This window comes from Musca autumnalis, unplaced genomic scaffold (genome assembly GCF_047663935.1).
Source record: "Musca autumnalis isolate F117 unplaced genomic scaffold, ASM4766393v1 scaffold_2, whole genome shotgun sequence".
In the NCBI taxonomy this organism is placed as follows: domain Eukaryota; kingdom Metazoa; phylum Arthropoda; class Insecta; order Diptera; family Muscidae; genus Musca; species Musca autumnalis.
In genome coordinates, this window is record NW_027411755.1 from 13,977,262 (window position 1) to 13,992,254 (window position 14,993).

A 14,993-nucleotide genomic window follows, 5' to 3' on the forward strand; every position below is an offset into this window, starting at 1 on the left:
TTTCCCTTGCAATGAATTGTATTTTATGTTTTGTTGGGCTTTTGTTTTCAAAATACAAAACACACACATACATTCATACAATAGCATATCGTACGTTCTGTCAAAGTTGAAAATGTTCAACTTACAAAAAGTATACGCTCGACGTATTTCGGTAGTTCTCATAAGAATACATGTGTTCTACTTTTTTCACCACACACGCCCTGGGAATACGGTCGTATTTAGGCATAGCAGTAAAGGAACAGACCAAAATTTATAGCTCTGTTCCTTTACGTTCAAGAATCTTCAAGTTTTACCACTTTTTACTCGAAAAGCGTTCCTTTACTTCAGACACCATACAATTCATATGGGAGAAGTTTACACCCTTTACTACTTTTGCCGGTTTTACCATTTTTAAAAATTAAAGGAACAGAACATATATTTGCTTTCGCCATACGTTACAATTTATGGTACACACTCACATATGTTGAAATGTAAACAAACAACAGCTGATTTTTATTGATGTTGTTCGTTGTGCAACAGGTGATGTGATTGATGATTGATAAGACTACCAAGACTACTAGACGCTGCTTTCCAAGCGAAAGCCACTTCAACTCTTCTGACCCACATTCTATAAAAGTTTAAAGTAGAAAACCATGGCCATGCAAGGTGCTGCTGCCAAGTTTCCTAAATCGGCCTCTTTGATCATCTTGGCTAGGGATAAGACAGTGCGAAATCCCGATTTTAAAGCTTTACTATTCAAGAGACCACCTCAAGCCACGTTTATGCCAAATTCTGCGGTGTTTCCAGGTGGGGTATTTGAGGCTTCCGATGAAACACCTTTATGGCGAAAACATTTTGAGAAAATGGGTGCTTCCAAACAACTGTTGGCCCTAACTGAAGAACCCAAGGGCAAGAAATCAGCTATTTATGAAAATGATAATCCCGAGGCTATTGAGAGGTAGGTGTAGGAATGTTTTTTTAATAATGGAATTTAAAAGTGGGTTTCCTTCTATTTTCTTAGGGAAATATCACTACGTATTGCTGCCATCCGTGAGGCTTTTGAAGAGTTGGGTGTTATCTTTTGCCGTGATCGTAAATCTTTGGCTGACGGTTTTGGTGAAGGTTATGGTAATTTCAGAGAGGACTTTGACCGTAATCAATGGCAGAAATTGGTACACAATGACAGCTCAAAGTTTTTGGAACTGTGTGAGACTTTAGAAATTGTTCCCGATCTATGGAGTCTGCATCAATGGTCGAATTGGTTTACCCCAACAACATTTAAAAAGAGGTAAATGCGGAATTATTAAAGTCATAAAAGGCAACAGAAAATCAGTTGTTGTTTATAAACGTCTAGATGATGGTGGTGATCAACAAATGAGAGTATTTATAAGTGAAGTGAGTCTTTGTAGACAAGACAAAGGTCCTTACAGGCGAGCTCAAGGGTGTTTTTAGAGTCTGAACGATTTTTTTATTGACGATCAAATTGAAATTTGTATAAACGACTTATAACTTCTTTATTTTTGTCTCGTTTCTAGATTCAACACCGCCTTCTTTATGATTGCCTTGAAAGACATTCCCGATGTTATCAAGGAAAAGAATGAAGTCACTGATTTTGCGGTAAGTCCGAAAAATGACTAAATCAACAACAACTCAGCCTAAATTTCTTTGCCATTTTAGTGGAGAACCCCTGCTGAGTACCTGCAACATCATTTCAACAAAGAAATTTGGCTACCTCCACCCCAGATCTATGAACTTTCACGTCTATTAAATTTTACCAAACTGGAAGATGTTAAGAATTTTGCTCTACAACGTCGAAATGAAGGGCTTGATGTCACTCTCCCCATTGAATATAAATGTAAAGATTCTCGTGTTAATCTTCTGCCGGGAGATGATTTATACTCGTTGGAAAATGCTAAACCTGAAATTAATGTGTTAGAGAAAACCGCCAAAGAATTCCGTGAAGGTGTTGAGAAAATCCATCGCATAGAATTTTACGGATCTAATGATGCTGTTTTGCGTTTAAATTACCAACTACCTCATGGTCACATCAGTCCCATCAATGCCAATCCAAATAAACACGATTGAGAAAGTGAGGAGAAGCAAAAAATGATATTCCAGAACAAGACCTGTTACATTTGTCACGTCTTTAAGTGACAAAGTTTACTAGTTACATAATTAAATTGTCTTCCACCCAAAGTGCATTTATAGATATATTATTAAGTTCCAAGAGGCTCTTTATAAGAAAAAAAGCATCCACATCTAGAAAAATATTTTGTTATAAATAAATTTGTAATATTGCAAAAAATGTATTCTAAGGTGTAAGAGCAAGGGAGTTATTAAAATCGGGTCGTCGTGTCTTTGTACACGAGCACAAGGGAGTCTTTAAAGACGTTCTGTAGGTAGTTTTTAGACGCGCTTCTTTACATGACAGTATTGTGGGGCACCCACTGAGTTGTTTTTGCATTTGCTTCTCTCTCTCTCACGTACAGTGTACAAAGATGAACATGATGTTGTTGTTTTTTTTTTTTCACCCATGCTTTAGTATTGATGGAAATATTATGGGCGACACTGCTTTATAGAGAGCTGAAGTGAGTCTTTATACACGAGCCGAAGGGAGTTTTTATAGACGAACCGAAGGGAGTCTTTATAGACGAGCTCGAGGAAGTCTTTATAGACGAGCCGTAGGGAGTCTTTATAGACGAGCCGTAGGGAGTCTTTAAAGACGACCTAAAGGGAGGTCGTCTTTATAGACGAGCTGAATGTCGTCTTTATAGACGAGCTGAAGGTCGTCTTTATAGACGAGCTGAAGGTCCTCTTTATAGACGAGCTGAAGGTCCTCTTTATAGACGAGCTGAAGGTAGTCTTTATAGATGAGCTGAAGGTCGTCTTTATAGACGAGCTGAAGGTCCTCTTAAAGACGAGCTGAAGGTCCTCTTTATAGACGAGCTGAAGGTCGTCTTTATAGACGAGCTGGAGGTCGTCTTTATAGACGAGCTGGAGGTCGTCTTTATAGACGAGCTGAAGACGAGCTGGAGGTCGTCTTTATAGACGAGCTGAAGGCCATCTTTAGAGACGACTGAAGGTCGTCTTTATAGACGAGCTGGAGGTCGTCTTTATAGACGAGCTGAAGGTCGTCTTTATAGACGAGCTGGAGGTCGTCTTTATAGACGAGCTGAAGGTCGTCTTTATAGACGAGCTGGAGGTCGTCTTTATAGACGAGCTGGAGGTCGTCTTTATAGACGAGCTGGAGGTCGTCTTTATAGACGAGCTGGAGGTCGTCTTTATAGACGAGCTGGAGGTCGTCTTTATAGACGAGCTGGAGGTCGTCTTTATAGACGAGCTGGAGGTCGTCTTTATAGACGAGCTGGAGGTCGTCTTTATAGACGAGCTGGAGGTCGTCTTTATAGACGAGCTGGAGGTCGTCTTTATAGACGAGCTGGAGGTCGTCTTTATAGACGAGCTGGAGGTCGTCTTTATAGACGAGCTGGAGGTCGTCTTTATAGACGAGCTGGAGGTCGTCTTTATAGACGAGCTGGAGGTCGTCTTTATAGACGAGCTGGAGGTCGTCTTTATAGACGAGCTGAAGGTCGTCTTTATAGACGAGCTGAAGGTCGTCTTTATAGACGAGCTGGAGGTCGTCTTTATAGACGAGCTGAAGGTCGTCTTTATAGACGAGCTGAAGGTCGTCTTTATAGACGAGCTGAAGGTCGTCTTTATAGACGAGCTGAAGGTCGTCTTTATAGACGAGCTGAAGGTCGTCTTTATAGACGAGCTGAAGGTCGTCTTTATAGACGAGCTGAAGGTCGTCTTTATAGACGAGCTGAAGGTCGTCTTTATAGACGAGCTGAAGGTCGTCTTTATAGACGAGCTGAAGGTCGTCTTTATAGACGAGCTGAAGGTCGTCTTTATAGACGAGCTGAAGGTCGTCTTTATAGACGAGCTGAAGGTCGTCTTTATAGACGAGCTGAAGGTCGTCTTTTTAGACGAAGAAGACCGTCTGGCCTTCTATAGGAAGGTCTTCTGGTCTTCTATGGTACGACCTTCTGGTATTTTATCTATACAAAGATATTTTTGTCTTCTATGCGGAGACCTCTATACGAAGACCTTCCTGTCTTCTATACGAAGAACTTCTGGTCCTCTATACGAAGACCTTCCTGTGTTCTATACGAAGAACTTCTGGTCCTCTATACGAAGACCTTCTGGTCCTCTATACGAAGACCTTCTGGTCTTCTATGCGAAGACCTCCTGGTCTTCTATACGAAGACCTTCTGGTTTTCTATACGAAGACCTTCTGGTCTTCTCTACGAAGACCTTCTGGTCTTCTATACGAAGACCTTCCTGTCTTCTATACGAAGAACTTCTGGTCCTCTATACGAAGACCTTCTGGTCTTCTATACGAAGACCTTCTGGTCTTCTATACGTAGACCTCCTGGTCTTCTATACAAAGACCTTCTGGTTTTCTATACGAAGACCTTCTGGTCTTCTCTACGAAGACATTCTGGTCTTCTATACGAAGACCTTCCTGTGTTCTATACGAAGAACTTCTGGTCCTCTATACGAAGACCTTCTGGTCTTCTATACGAAGACCTTCTGGTCTTCTATACGTAGACCTCCTGGTCTTCTATACAAAGACCTTCTGGTTTTCTATACGAAGACCTTCTGGTCTTCTATACGAAAACCTTCTGGTCTTCTATACGAAAACCTTCTGGTCTTCTATACGAAGACCCTCTGGTCTTCTATAGGATGACATTCCGGTCTTCTATAGGATGACATTCCGGTCTTCTATAAGACCTTCCCGTCTTTTATAAGAAGACTTCCTGGTCCTCGATGAGAAGAGCTTCAGGTCTTCTATAAAAATACCTCCTGGTGTTCTCTACGAAGACCTTCTGGACTTCTATTGAAAGACCATCTGGACTTCTGTAGGAGGACCTTCTTGATTTCTATTAGAAGACCTTCTGGATTTCTATAAGAACTTCTGAGGAGGGCCTTCAGGTCTTCTGTATGAAGACCTTTTGGTCTCATTTAGGAAGACCTTTTGTTCAGGAGACATTCAGGTCTTCTATAAGAAGTTCTTCTGATCTTCTATAGGAATAACCTCTTCCTTTCTTTAAGATGACCGATCTTCTGGTCTTCTATTAGTTATCTTACTCTTTTACAAAATCGACTAGTTTTAGATAATTTGGAATACGAACCGGATTTTCTTAACGTATTACCAGAAAAGTGCCTTTTAATCTGCAGCAGATAAAAAAGTAATTTTATGAATTAATTTTTTAAACTTTTTTTATTGTACTTAGAAATTTACAAATTCTTAAACCAATAAGAAAATTAACACAACTCAATTATGTTTAAAATAAAGCAGTGATGCACAACATCCTCACATGGCCGACATTAACCAACCAACTTTACCCAACTAAGTTAAAATGTAATGTTCAAATAAAATTAATTACAGGCTTAAGTAATAAAATCAAAGCCATATTGTAATCAAATTTGGAAATAGTTAATGCCAAAGAGTCCTGTGTATGAAGTGCACCACTTTTTGGATAATGAGTTTCTTGTTCTTAACAAAAAGGTAACTAAAATACAAAAAATGTGTGAGCAGCTACTTCGAAATACTCTTTCAAAGAGTTCATTAATATTTTCAATGTCTAACAACGATAACCGGGTTTCAACTTTTTCACGAAAAAAGTTTGGTAAAGCATGGATGGGGGGAAGTTGGTTTTACTTTTTGTTTCTTGTGGTGTGGCTTTTTTGTATAGAAAAACATATTTAAATGCTAAAACTTAGTTATATAGTATGTTGTGTGTGTGTGGGTCTGTTTATTGCGCCAAGGTGTTGCTGGGCAAATTAAGCAATGTACTTTGATTGCCGGGCAAGTAGGCAACACCACGGGATCTGGATAGTTGATAGGCAATATCTTCAGCAGCTTCAATACGACGCAATTCTACCAAACCATCACCAGCTTCAGCAAAGGATTTGGCCAACAATTCAGCAGCGGCGGCATCACCTTCAGCGGAAATAATGGCTGCCAATTTTTGTTGTTCAGCCTTTTCGACAACGAAACGGGCCTTTTCAGCTTCTTGTTGGGCAACTTGTTTCATTTCGACGGCTTGGGTGAATTCACGACCGAATGTCAAGTGGGTAATGGAAATATCATCCAAAATGAAACCGAATTGTTTGGCACGTTCAGTCAATTCATCGGAGACACGTTGAGAGACAATCTAAAATCCACAACATTAATAAAAAATCCACATAGTTAACACATTCTTTCTTACCTCACGCTGTGTAATCAATTCACCGGCATCGAATTGAGCAACAACAGCCTTCAACACTTCAGGAGCAATGGAAGGCAATACTCTTTCATCATAATCTTGACCCAAAATGGTATAGATTCTTGGCAATTGATCGGGAATGGGACGATACAAGATACGCAATGTAATATTGACATTTTGCAAATCTTTACTGCCAGTCACCACAGGTACATTACGGGGCTGTGAACGAATATCATAGATGATGGGACGTTGTACCCAGGGAATAAAGAAATGGGTACCCTCACCGGTAACTTCATTCTTGACCCCGGTGAAACGATCGAAAATAACAGCACGATGACCACCATCAACATTATATAATGCAGAATTAACAACACCACCGACAAGAGCAACACCCAAACCCAGTTGGCCAATGCGATTAAAGAATTGAGCAGCCATTATTTAGCAGGAATGAGAACTGGAAACACAAAAAAAACACAATTACATATTTTCAACACACACATCATTCTGTTAACATGCAAGTTTTTGTTCTTATTGCACTTTGATAACTGAGAATTTCATCACTTTTTTAGGTTAGTTTTTGATAGGCGGTAATCAATTGCCTTTGCTTTTGTATTTTATGCTGTTTAATTGCTTTTTCTTGTCTTAATTGTGTCATAATTTATTTATCACTAGTTAATTATTGTTTTTTAATACCTTTTACTGTATTTTAATTCGAGAATTAACTGAAAAAACCTCCTATTACAAAATCACACAACTTCTTCGCCTACCGCAAAAACGAGGATGTTATCGATAACTTCAAAGTAGACAATGACAGATTTATCGAAATTTTTGACAGCCGACATGAACTGCTGATAAGAAGAAGGGTTGCCAAGCTTAGAGGTTGGATTTGACGGTAATTGTAAACAACGGGCATTTTTATAAGTCCCAATTTACATTATACCCCGTTTATATATAACCGGATTTAACAAACCGACTGGGTTTTAAATGTCAATTCCATTGCTCATATTTCAAACAAATCCTCTCAATGTAGGTTAACCCTGCAAAAAGCTCTAATATAAACAGCATATTAGGCGAGTTTACTTGCGGCAATTTTTCTCGTTCCCTTTTAAACTTGCCTCTTGCATTAATAAAAAGCAATTCTGTTCCGATAAGTTTTGTTTTCAAAACAATGAAAATAGTGTCAAATATGAAAAATATAAAAGGAATTGCCTGAAAATTGCCGGTACGAGAATTTTTTTTCCATTTCCATTCCCCATACGTGTCTCTCCTACAAACCATGGTAGAACAAATACAAGGTAAAGTTAATACTACAACAAATACAACTCGAACAACAACCACAAAGGAATTTGTTTTCGTTTGGAACGTTAGTGTCAAATATAAATGTAAACAAAATAAGGAAATGTCTATAAATTATTGGAATTTAAAAAACTAATAATTTTTCACATTTGATTGAATATTTTGAAAAACATAAATGAAAACTCGTTAGATTTTCAGTTTGAATGTTTCCATATCATTCCACTAAATGCACAATATCACGCAGGAAGTAGAATTCTTGCAAAAATGTTTGGGGTCGCTCGTAATTCATTGAAAAAAGAGAAGCTGTTTCAATCTTTTGTTTTTGAAAACAAGAAGCACATGTTTATTAGGGCTTTATTATTTTCAAGTTTAACAAAATACCACACATATTAACAAATATTGTACCGCCTCTATAAGTGGTGTTTTAGTGTGCGACATGTCGTTCGGACCTGGAGGAGGTTACATGTCAATGATATGAAGGAGTCTTTATGGGAAATTGTTTTTATTTCAGATGAATAATTTTTTTTCTTCAAAAAATATATGTCCCTAATATACATCGAACATAGAAATAAATATATAAAATGTCGTATGGAATTTGACACTAACACTACAGCCCAGTTCAGTCAGCTGGGTATTGCTGCTACCTTTTCTTGCTCTACCATGCCTACAAACAGAGACTTGCCGCAAGTAAACTCGCCTAATGTAAATTGGGACTAATTTCGGATTAAGGCCCATACCTACATATATACGTCCGTATATCCAGGACGTGTGTAGTGAACAAAGTTCGAAATACGTCGAGCGTATACTTTATGTAAGTTGAAAAAATTTAACTTTGACAGAACGTTATTGTTTGTATGTGTGTGTGTATTGTATTTTAAAAACAAAAGCTCAACAAAATATGAAATACAATTCAATGCAAAGGAAAATATTTTGTTTTACGAATGAAAACATTTAAGTAAGTTTCGGCTGCGGATTTTGTGTTTTAAATGTGATTTTGGACTCAACGAAATTAACAAAACTTTACTCGAACGTTGGATGCGTTTTCAGCTTAAGTAATCGGCCTTTAACAAGGGAATTTTCGCAACTTCAGAGGCCCATATATCGGGAACAAATGTTATATGTATATATTTATGATCAGAGTGACGAGATCGACCTGTGAAAATTTCATTCCGATCCGAGCTTAGTGCGAAAACTCATCTTATGCCAACCTTCTTTATGAGGATTTCTTTGACTTATCACAATGGGTTTGAGAACTGAAACCCACTGGATTATCTAATGCTAATGCCAAGTTTACACTTACGCTCCAAAATCCACTGGATTTCACGAAATCCTGAAATACACCCCAGTGTCATGGTAGAACAAATACAAGGTAAAGTTAATACTACAACAAATACAACTCGAACAACAACCACAAAGGAATTTGTTTTTGTTTGTAAACCTTAGTGTCAACGTAAATGTAAACAAAACAAGGAAATGTCTATAAATTATTGGAATTTAAAAAACTAATAATTTTTCACATTTGATTGAATATTTTGGAAAACATGAATGAAAACTCGTTAGATTTTCAATTTGAATGTTTCCATATCATTCCACTAAATGCATAATTTCTCGCAGAAAGTAGAATACTTGCAAAAATGTTTCGGGTCGCTGGTAATTCATTGAAAAAAGAGAAGATGTTTCAATCATTTGCTTTTGAAAACAAAAAAGCACATGTTTATTAGGGCTTTAGTCTTTTCAAGTTTAACAAAATATTACACATATTAACAAATATTGTACCGCCTCTATAAGCGGTGTTTTAGTGTGCGGCATGTCGTTCGGACCTGGAGGAGGTTACATGTCAATGATATGAAGCCGTCTTTATGGGAAATAGTTTTTTTTCTGATAAATAAATATATATCCCTAATATACATTGAACATAGAAATAAATACATAAAATGTCGAATGGAATTTGACACTAACACTACAACCCAGTTCAGTCAGCTGGGTATTGCTGCTACCTTTTCTTGTTCTACCATGCCCCAGTGTTTATACTTATTTTTTGTTGATTTCAAACATATCACAATTATCAAGGTAGATGCATATGAGCAGCTGATCGAACATGAATTTTCAAAACAAGTTGTAAATTGAATTAGTCATCAAAAAAATACGACAATATAGAACTTTACTGCTTTATTTCGAAAATTATCGTAAAATTGTCTATATATCGTATTAATTGTGTATTATACTAACAAATGAAAAAATAAAAAATGATTTTATGGTTGGGACATCATAATAATAAATTTTTATAGATAAAAGTTGTGTTCAGAACCTGCAAAATATTACTACTACAAATGCGTTCCCGTACTCCGAAATCTAGCAAGACTTGCACTTCTCTTTAAACTAAAATAGCGCTGAATAACAAACACCCTCTTCTCCTGTTTTCTGCTACACAAAGTTGGCATAGTGAAAACTAGCAGCATGTTTATTGGCACCTGAATATGATAGCTGATACGTTGATTTTGACATTTCTGGATTTATTGCAATTTCCGTCATATTTCCTTTCCCGTATTTTTAAGAAATTTGTATGGGAAAGCAATTTTTGACAATTCGCTCTTTTTTATAACATTACCGTTAAAAAAGTACTGGGACACAATGGAGAATATCATTGTAACAAAGTAACTTAATATTTTTTTCACATTGTTTACACATTTTGATAATTAAATTTTTTGTTGCAGCATTTGACCATCTACCTTGTTTATTGTGATACGTGAAAAGTGTTGCAACTTTTGGTACTTTTTAGGCAAAAACAGGGTTGTATATCACGAGTACTGTGATATCGATGTTGATCACGAAATGAGATGATTTCATTTTTGTATGCGAAATCATGATAAATTTTGCTTGATTCCGCGCGAAATCACGAAACGCCTTCGAAATCACGAAACGACGCCGAATGTAAACCAAGTATAAGTTTACATTTACGAAATCCACTAGATTTCAACTGTCAATTAATTCATTTGCTTAAACGTCAAATCAAATCCAATGAATTTCAGATGAGATTTCATTTGATGTGTACGCAAAGGAATTGACAGTTGAAATCGAGCGGATTTCTTAAACGTAAACTTTTATGCCAAGTTTACACTTGCGCTCTAAAATCCACTGGATTTCACGAAATTCTGAAATACATCCCGGTGTTTACACTTATTTTTTTGTTGATTTCAAACATATCACAATGATCAAGGTAGATGCATATGCGCAGCTGATCGAACATGAATTTTCAAAACAAGTTGTTGTAAATTGAATTAGTCATCGAAAATATACGACAATATAGAACTTTACAACTTTATTTCGAAAATTATCGTAAAATTATCTATATATCGTATTAATTGTGTATAGTAATAACAAATGAAAAAGTAAAAAATGATTTTATCGTTGAGACATCATAATAATAAATTTTGATAGATAAAAGTTGTGTTCAAAACTTGCAGCAGTTTTTCCGTTTAGTGCTAAAAATGCGTTCCCGTACTCCGAAGTTTAGCAAGACTTGCACTTCTCTTTAAACAAAAACAGCGCCGAATAACACCCTATTCTCCTGTTTTTTACCATACAATTTTGGCATAGTAGAAACTAGCAACATGTTCATTATCATCTAAATACGATAGCTGATACGATGATTTGCTGCAGTTTTTGCAATTTCCGTAATTTTTTCGTTCTATTATTTTTTAAGAAATTTGTATGGGGAATCAAATTTTGACATTACCATTAAAAAAAAGTACAATAACACACTGAAAAATAGCATTGTGACAAAGTAATTTAATATTTTTTTCACATTGTTTACAAATTTTGATACTAAAAATTTTTGTTGCATCAATTGACCATCTACCTTGTTTATTGTGATAAGTGAAAAGTGTTGCAACTTTTGGTACTTTTTCAGGCAATAACAGGGTTGTATATCATGTGTACTGCGATTTCGATGTTGATTTCGCTGAAATCACGAAATGAGATGATTTCATTTTTGTATGCGAAATCATGATAATTTTTGCTTGATTCCGCGCGAAATCACGAAATGCCTTCGAAATCACGAAAAGACGCCGAATGTAAACCAAACATTAGTACAAATCCGGTTATAAGTAAACGTACTTTTATGGTACGTTTAGATTTATAATCAAATGTCAATTCCATAGCGTATACGTAAAATAAATCCTAGTTAGCCCCGATCCACACTAGCGTGAATTTCATTAAAAAATTTCATGAAATTAGGTGTTCTTAAATCGAACTCCCCACTACAGCAATTTTATGAGACGCATAATTTCATATCAAAATTTCAATGAAATTACTGTAGTGTGGCCCGGGACTTAATAATCTACATGATTTTATTGGAAGTAAAGGCGAGAACAGAATCAATCGTCGCTTGCTTCCCGAAATGTCAAATTATAAAGAAATGACAGAGCCTCTTTGCAAATCCGCCAGCGATATCCTTTAGAAGGCTCTGACATTCCTTTATAATTTGACATTTGGGAAGCAAGCAAAGCAAGCGACGATTGGTTCTGTTCTGGCCTTAAACCCTATTGACATTTGAAAAGGAGCGGATTTCGTAAAGCTGAACGTTGTTTTATAGTATTCTAAATATAAATTCCTTTTCGTACACATCATTAAGAATACTATACCCCTGATACACTTAACCTGATTAACCCAGTGGGTTTGGATTACAAATGTCAATTCCATAGCGCAAACGTCAAATAAATCCTCTCGAAGTGGGTTAACCCGACAAAAAAACTATAATGTAACCGTACTATTATCTCCGCAAAAAGCTCCAATGCAAACGGCGTTTTAACTTTTAAAAAAATTTCCGACAAAAAGGAACAATCCATGGTTTAATAATGCTAAGTTTACATTTACGAAATCCACTCGATTTCATCTGTCAATTCCATAGCCCAAACGTCAAATGAAATCTCATCTGAAATCCATTGGATTTCATTTGACATTTAACCTATGGATTTGACAGATGAAATCGAGTGGATTTCGTAAATGTAAACATAGTATAAGAAAGGTTAGCCAAAGCTTTATGGCAATTTAAATTTTTTCATTCGAGTATGCCTAAAACTTCAAAACAATATAAACAAACTGTGTATGTGTGTGTGGTGTTTGAATAATATGCCAAACAATTTTAAAAACAATCGAATTCAATGATTTTTAAAATTGTTTTTAGACCATTTGTATGGAAGAAATTGGTGAGATTTGCATTGAAACAATCAGTTTATCATATTCACAACATGATTATGTGGAGAAAAATTAACTCTTCATTCATTTTTCGCGTTTTTTATAAAATGCTCAAAAAATGCATTGTAAACAAACACACTTGTTGCTTTTATTTTGAAGTTTTAGGAATTCAAGAAAAACAAGGGTTCTATAGATTTTTTTCATTTAAATCTACCTCTTTACTTATACCATGGAACAATCCATTAATTTTTGTAAATTTATAAAAATCCACTCTCGATTTATCGATTAATTCATCGTTTAGGAACCCTGCTACGAAAATGGAGAGAATATGAGAGAATGAGAACAAAATTAGAAAATTTATAGATCCCTAACATTGCGACTTTGAGAGTTACATTTCCCTTTTCTTTTGTCATTCGTGTTTCAACTTTCGATTCGGGTGGATTAGACAATTTTTTAATTTATTCGTTTCATATTTTTCCATGACAAGAAAAAATATGAAAACGAATTAAAAATATTGAATAATTAACATAAAGTGTGAATAAAAGATTGAGAAAAAGTGACTAAATTTATTCAAAGAAAGTAGTGTACAAAACTAAACATGTTCTAAAATAGAAAGGCCAACGGAAAAAATTAACTCCAGCTGATGTAAAAAAAGTAAATAAATATGGTTTTTTCATATTTATGTATGGTGTTATGTTTGTGCAAATAATGAGGAGAGAAGTTGTTCTTGTTGTTGGTGGAGAAAAAATATCGACCGCAAAATAAGTGGAAAAATATGTATGTAGTGTTTTGTTGCCTCCATGTGTGGTGCATAGCTACGAAAAATCTAACGAAAAGAAATGTGTGCAAAATTATGCGAATCTAAAACAAAAACAAACAACATGTGTTGAGAAAGAGAGTGTGTATACAGTAAATGAAGACAACAAATTAATAAAAGAGGAGCATTCAAAAAAAAAAAAAAAAAAAAAAAAAATTAATGAATGGAAAAATAGTACAAAAATCTAAGAAAAACTTGTATTGAAAAAACGTGTGTTTTGGATGTTTTGGAATTGTGTAAGCTTCCAACAAACGTATCATTCATCATTTACACGCACACAACGTGACATCAAATCAACTGTTCAATCAAATTTTAGCTTTGTAGAGACCTTGTTTGTTGTATCTTTGCTTATTCTAATTGTTCTAAACAGTGTCAAAGATTTGTTCGTTCTTCTCCATCATCACAATCAATCCATCCGTACACCTATATTCTCAAAATCAAATATATTAGCAGTCTCCATCCACTAGCATTTAGCTTTGTTGTCATTCAATTTTTTTATTGGACTGAGTATTGTGTTATTGTTGTTGTTTCTTTTCTTTATATTTAATTCATATACAATTTCTTGGCAATACAACCGAATCAGCAGTCAGTCAACGGCGAAAGTATATTTTTTTGCGTGGTACTTTTTTTAGCCACTATGTTTGTTTGGCATTTTCAATTTTGTCCGACAGTATGCGGATATGGCTATTATGACGGGTTGTGGTTTAAACTTGAAGCCTTCGAACATTAAAGCCACTATCAATATTTATAAACATTTGTAGGTATATTTGCTGACCATAACCCTCCTCCATGATTCGAAAGTCACTGACCTTGGCACCACATAGCTGTAATCACCGAACCTGACACCTCGTTGTTCTTATCTCAAATAACTTTAGTTTAAAAATATTACACATTTGTCATAGTTTATCAAAAAATTTTTATGGTTTCACCCCGGTTATGGGTTGAATGGATTTTTATTATTTGCGGAAACCACAAAAGCTGTTTCAACTTCTCGAATTATTTTATGGCCGCTATTAATGCAGATAAAAAACGTAGTGGGTAGGAAAGATTTTAGTGCGTCAGGTGATGACTTTCAAATAATAAGATATCGTATTTTACATTTTCAAGGTATCTAAATAACTACACATATAAAATAGAAAGGCGATCATTCGTACCCCAATAAGCATCTTTAATTCCTAATAAACTTTCGGTCGCTTAAACGGGTACATATGACAAGTTTGTACCTGTACTAAAATCGGTTGATGTAAATGCGCTATAAACATACAACTTATGTCATCGTTAACTTATCGTAACTAAATGGAACGATTTTTTCTTAGTTTGGCAACTTAAAAACTGTAAACAAACAAAAGAGAAAATTGATTGGAATCGTAATTAGCTTTGGAAAATGTAGTGAAGCATCTTCGGAGTGGGCTAAACAACATCTATCAAATTAGATT

General features: G+C 35.5%; 3 protein-coding genes across 4 annotated transcripts in view; 2 read left to right on the forward strand and 1 right to left on the reverse strand.

The window, feature by feature from the left end:
- The first annotated feature begins 517 nt into the window (after positions 1–517).
- On the forward strand, positions 518–2,284 carry LOC141392145 (acyl-coenzyme A diphosphatase NUDT19-like). The gene is made up of 4 exons (XM_073965100.1): positions 518–937; positions 1,001–1,267; positions 1,515–1,596; positions 1,657–2,284. Exons 1-4 carry the CDS (start codon positions 633–635, stop codon positions 2,062–2,064), a joined length of 1,062 nt encoding a protein of 353 aa, XP_073821201.1. The 5' UTR covers positions 518–632; the 3' UTR covers positions 2,065–2,284.
- A 2,957-nt stretch (positions 2,285–5,241) lies between these two features.
- Positions 5,242–7,073, reverse strand: Phb1 (prohibitin 1). Its single transcript, XM_073967065.1, has 3 exons — positions 6,942–7,073; positions 6,252–6,702; positions 5,242–6,197 (listed from the first exon to the last, which is right to left on the reverse strand). Exons 2-3 carry the CDS (start codon positions 6,681–6,683, stop codon positions 5,796–5,798), a joined length of 834 nt encoding a protein of 277 aa, XP_073823166.1. The 5' UTR covers positions 6,684–6,702; positions 6,942–7,073; the 3' UTR covers positions 5,242–5,795.
- A 6,074-nt stretch (positions 7,074–13,147) lies between these two features.
- ATP8A (ATPase phospholipid transporting 8A1) overlaps positions 13,148–14,993 on the forward strand; it is a 58,206-nt gene continuing 56,360 nt past the window's right edge. The window contains exon 1 of one of the 2 annotated variants that reach the window (XM_073967053.1): positions 13,148–13,394. The gene's annotated coding sequence lies outside the window, so the exon portion shown is untranslated. Of the gene's footprint in view, positions 13,794–14,993 lie in introns of both variants that reach the window. The other variant, XM_073967055.1, reaches the window with a different exon arrangement.

Coding starts and splice junctions, on each gene's coding strand:
- Phb1 (XM_073967065.1), bottom strand. CDS start 6,683: ATGGCTGCTCAATTCTTTAATCGCATTGGCCAACTGGGTTTGGGTGTT. Junction 6,198..6,251: donor AATTGATTACACAGCGTGAG/GTAAGAAAGAAT, acceptor TGTGGATTTTAG/ATTGTCTCTCAACGTGTCTC.
- LOC141392145 (XM_073965100.1), top strand. CDS start 633: ATGGCCATGCAAGGTGCTGCTGCCAAGTTTCCTAAATCGGCCTCTTTG. Junction 1,268..1,514: donor CCAACAACATTTAAAAAGAG/GTAAATGCGGAA, acceptor TCTCGTTTCTAG/ATTCAACACCGCCTTCTTTA. Junction 1,597..1,656: donor ATGAAGTCACTGATTTTGCG/GTAAGTCCGAAA, acceptor TTGCCATTTTAG/TGGAGAACCCCTGCTGAGTA.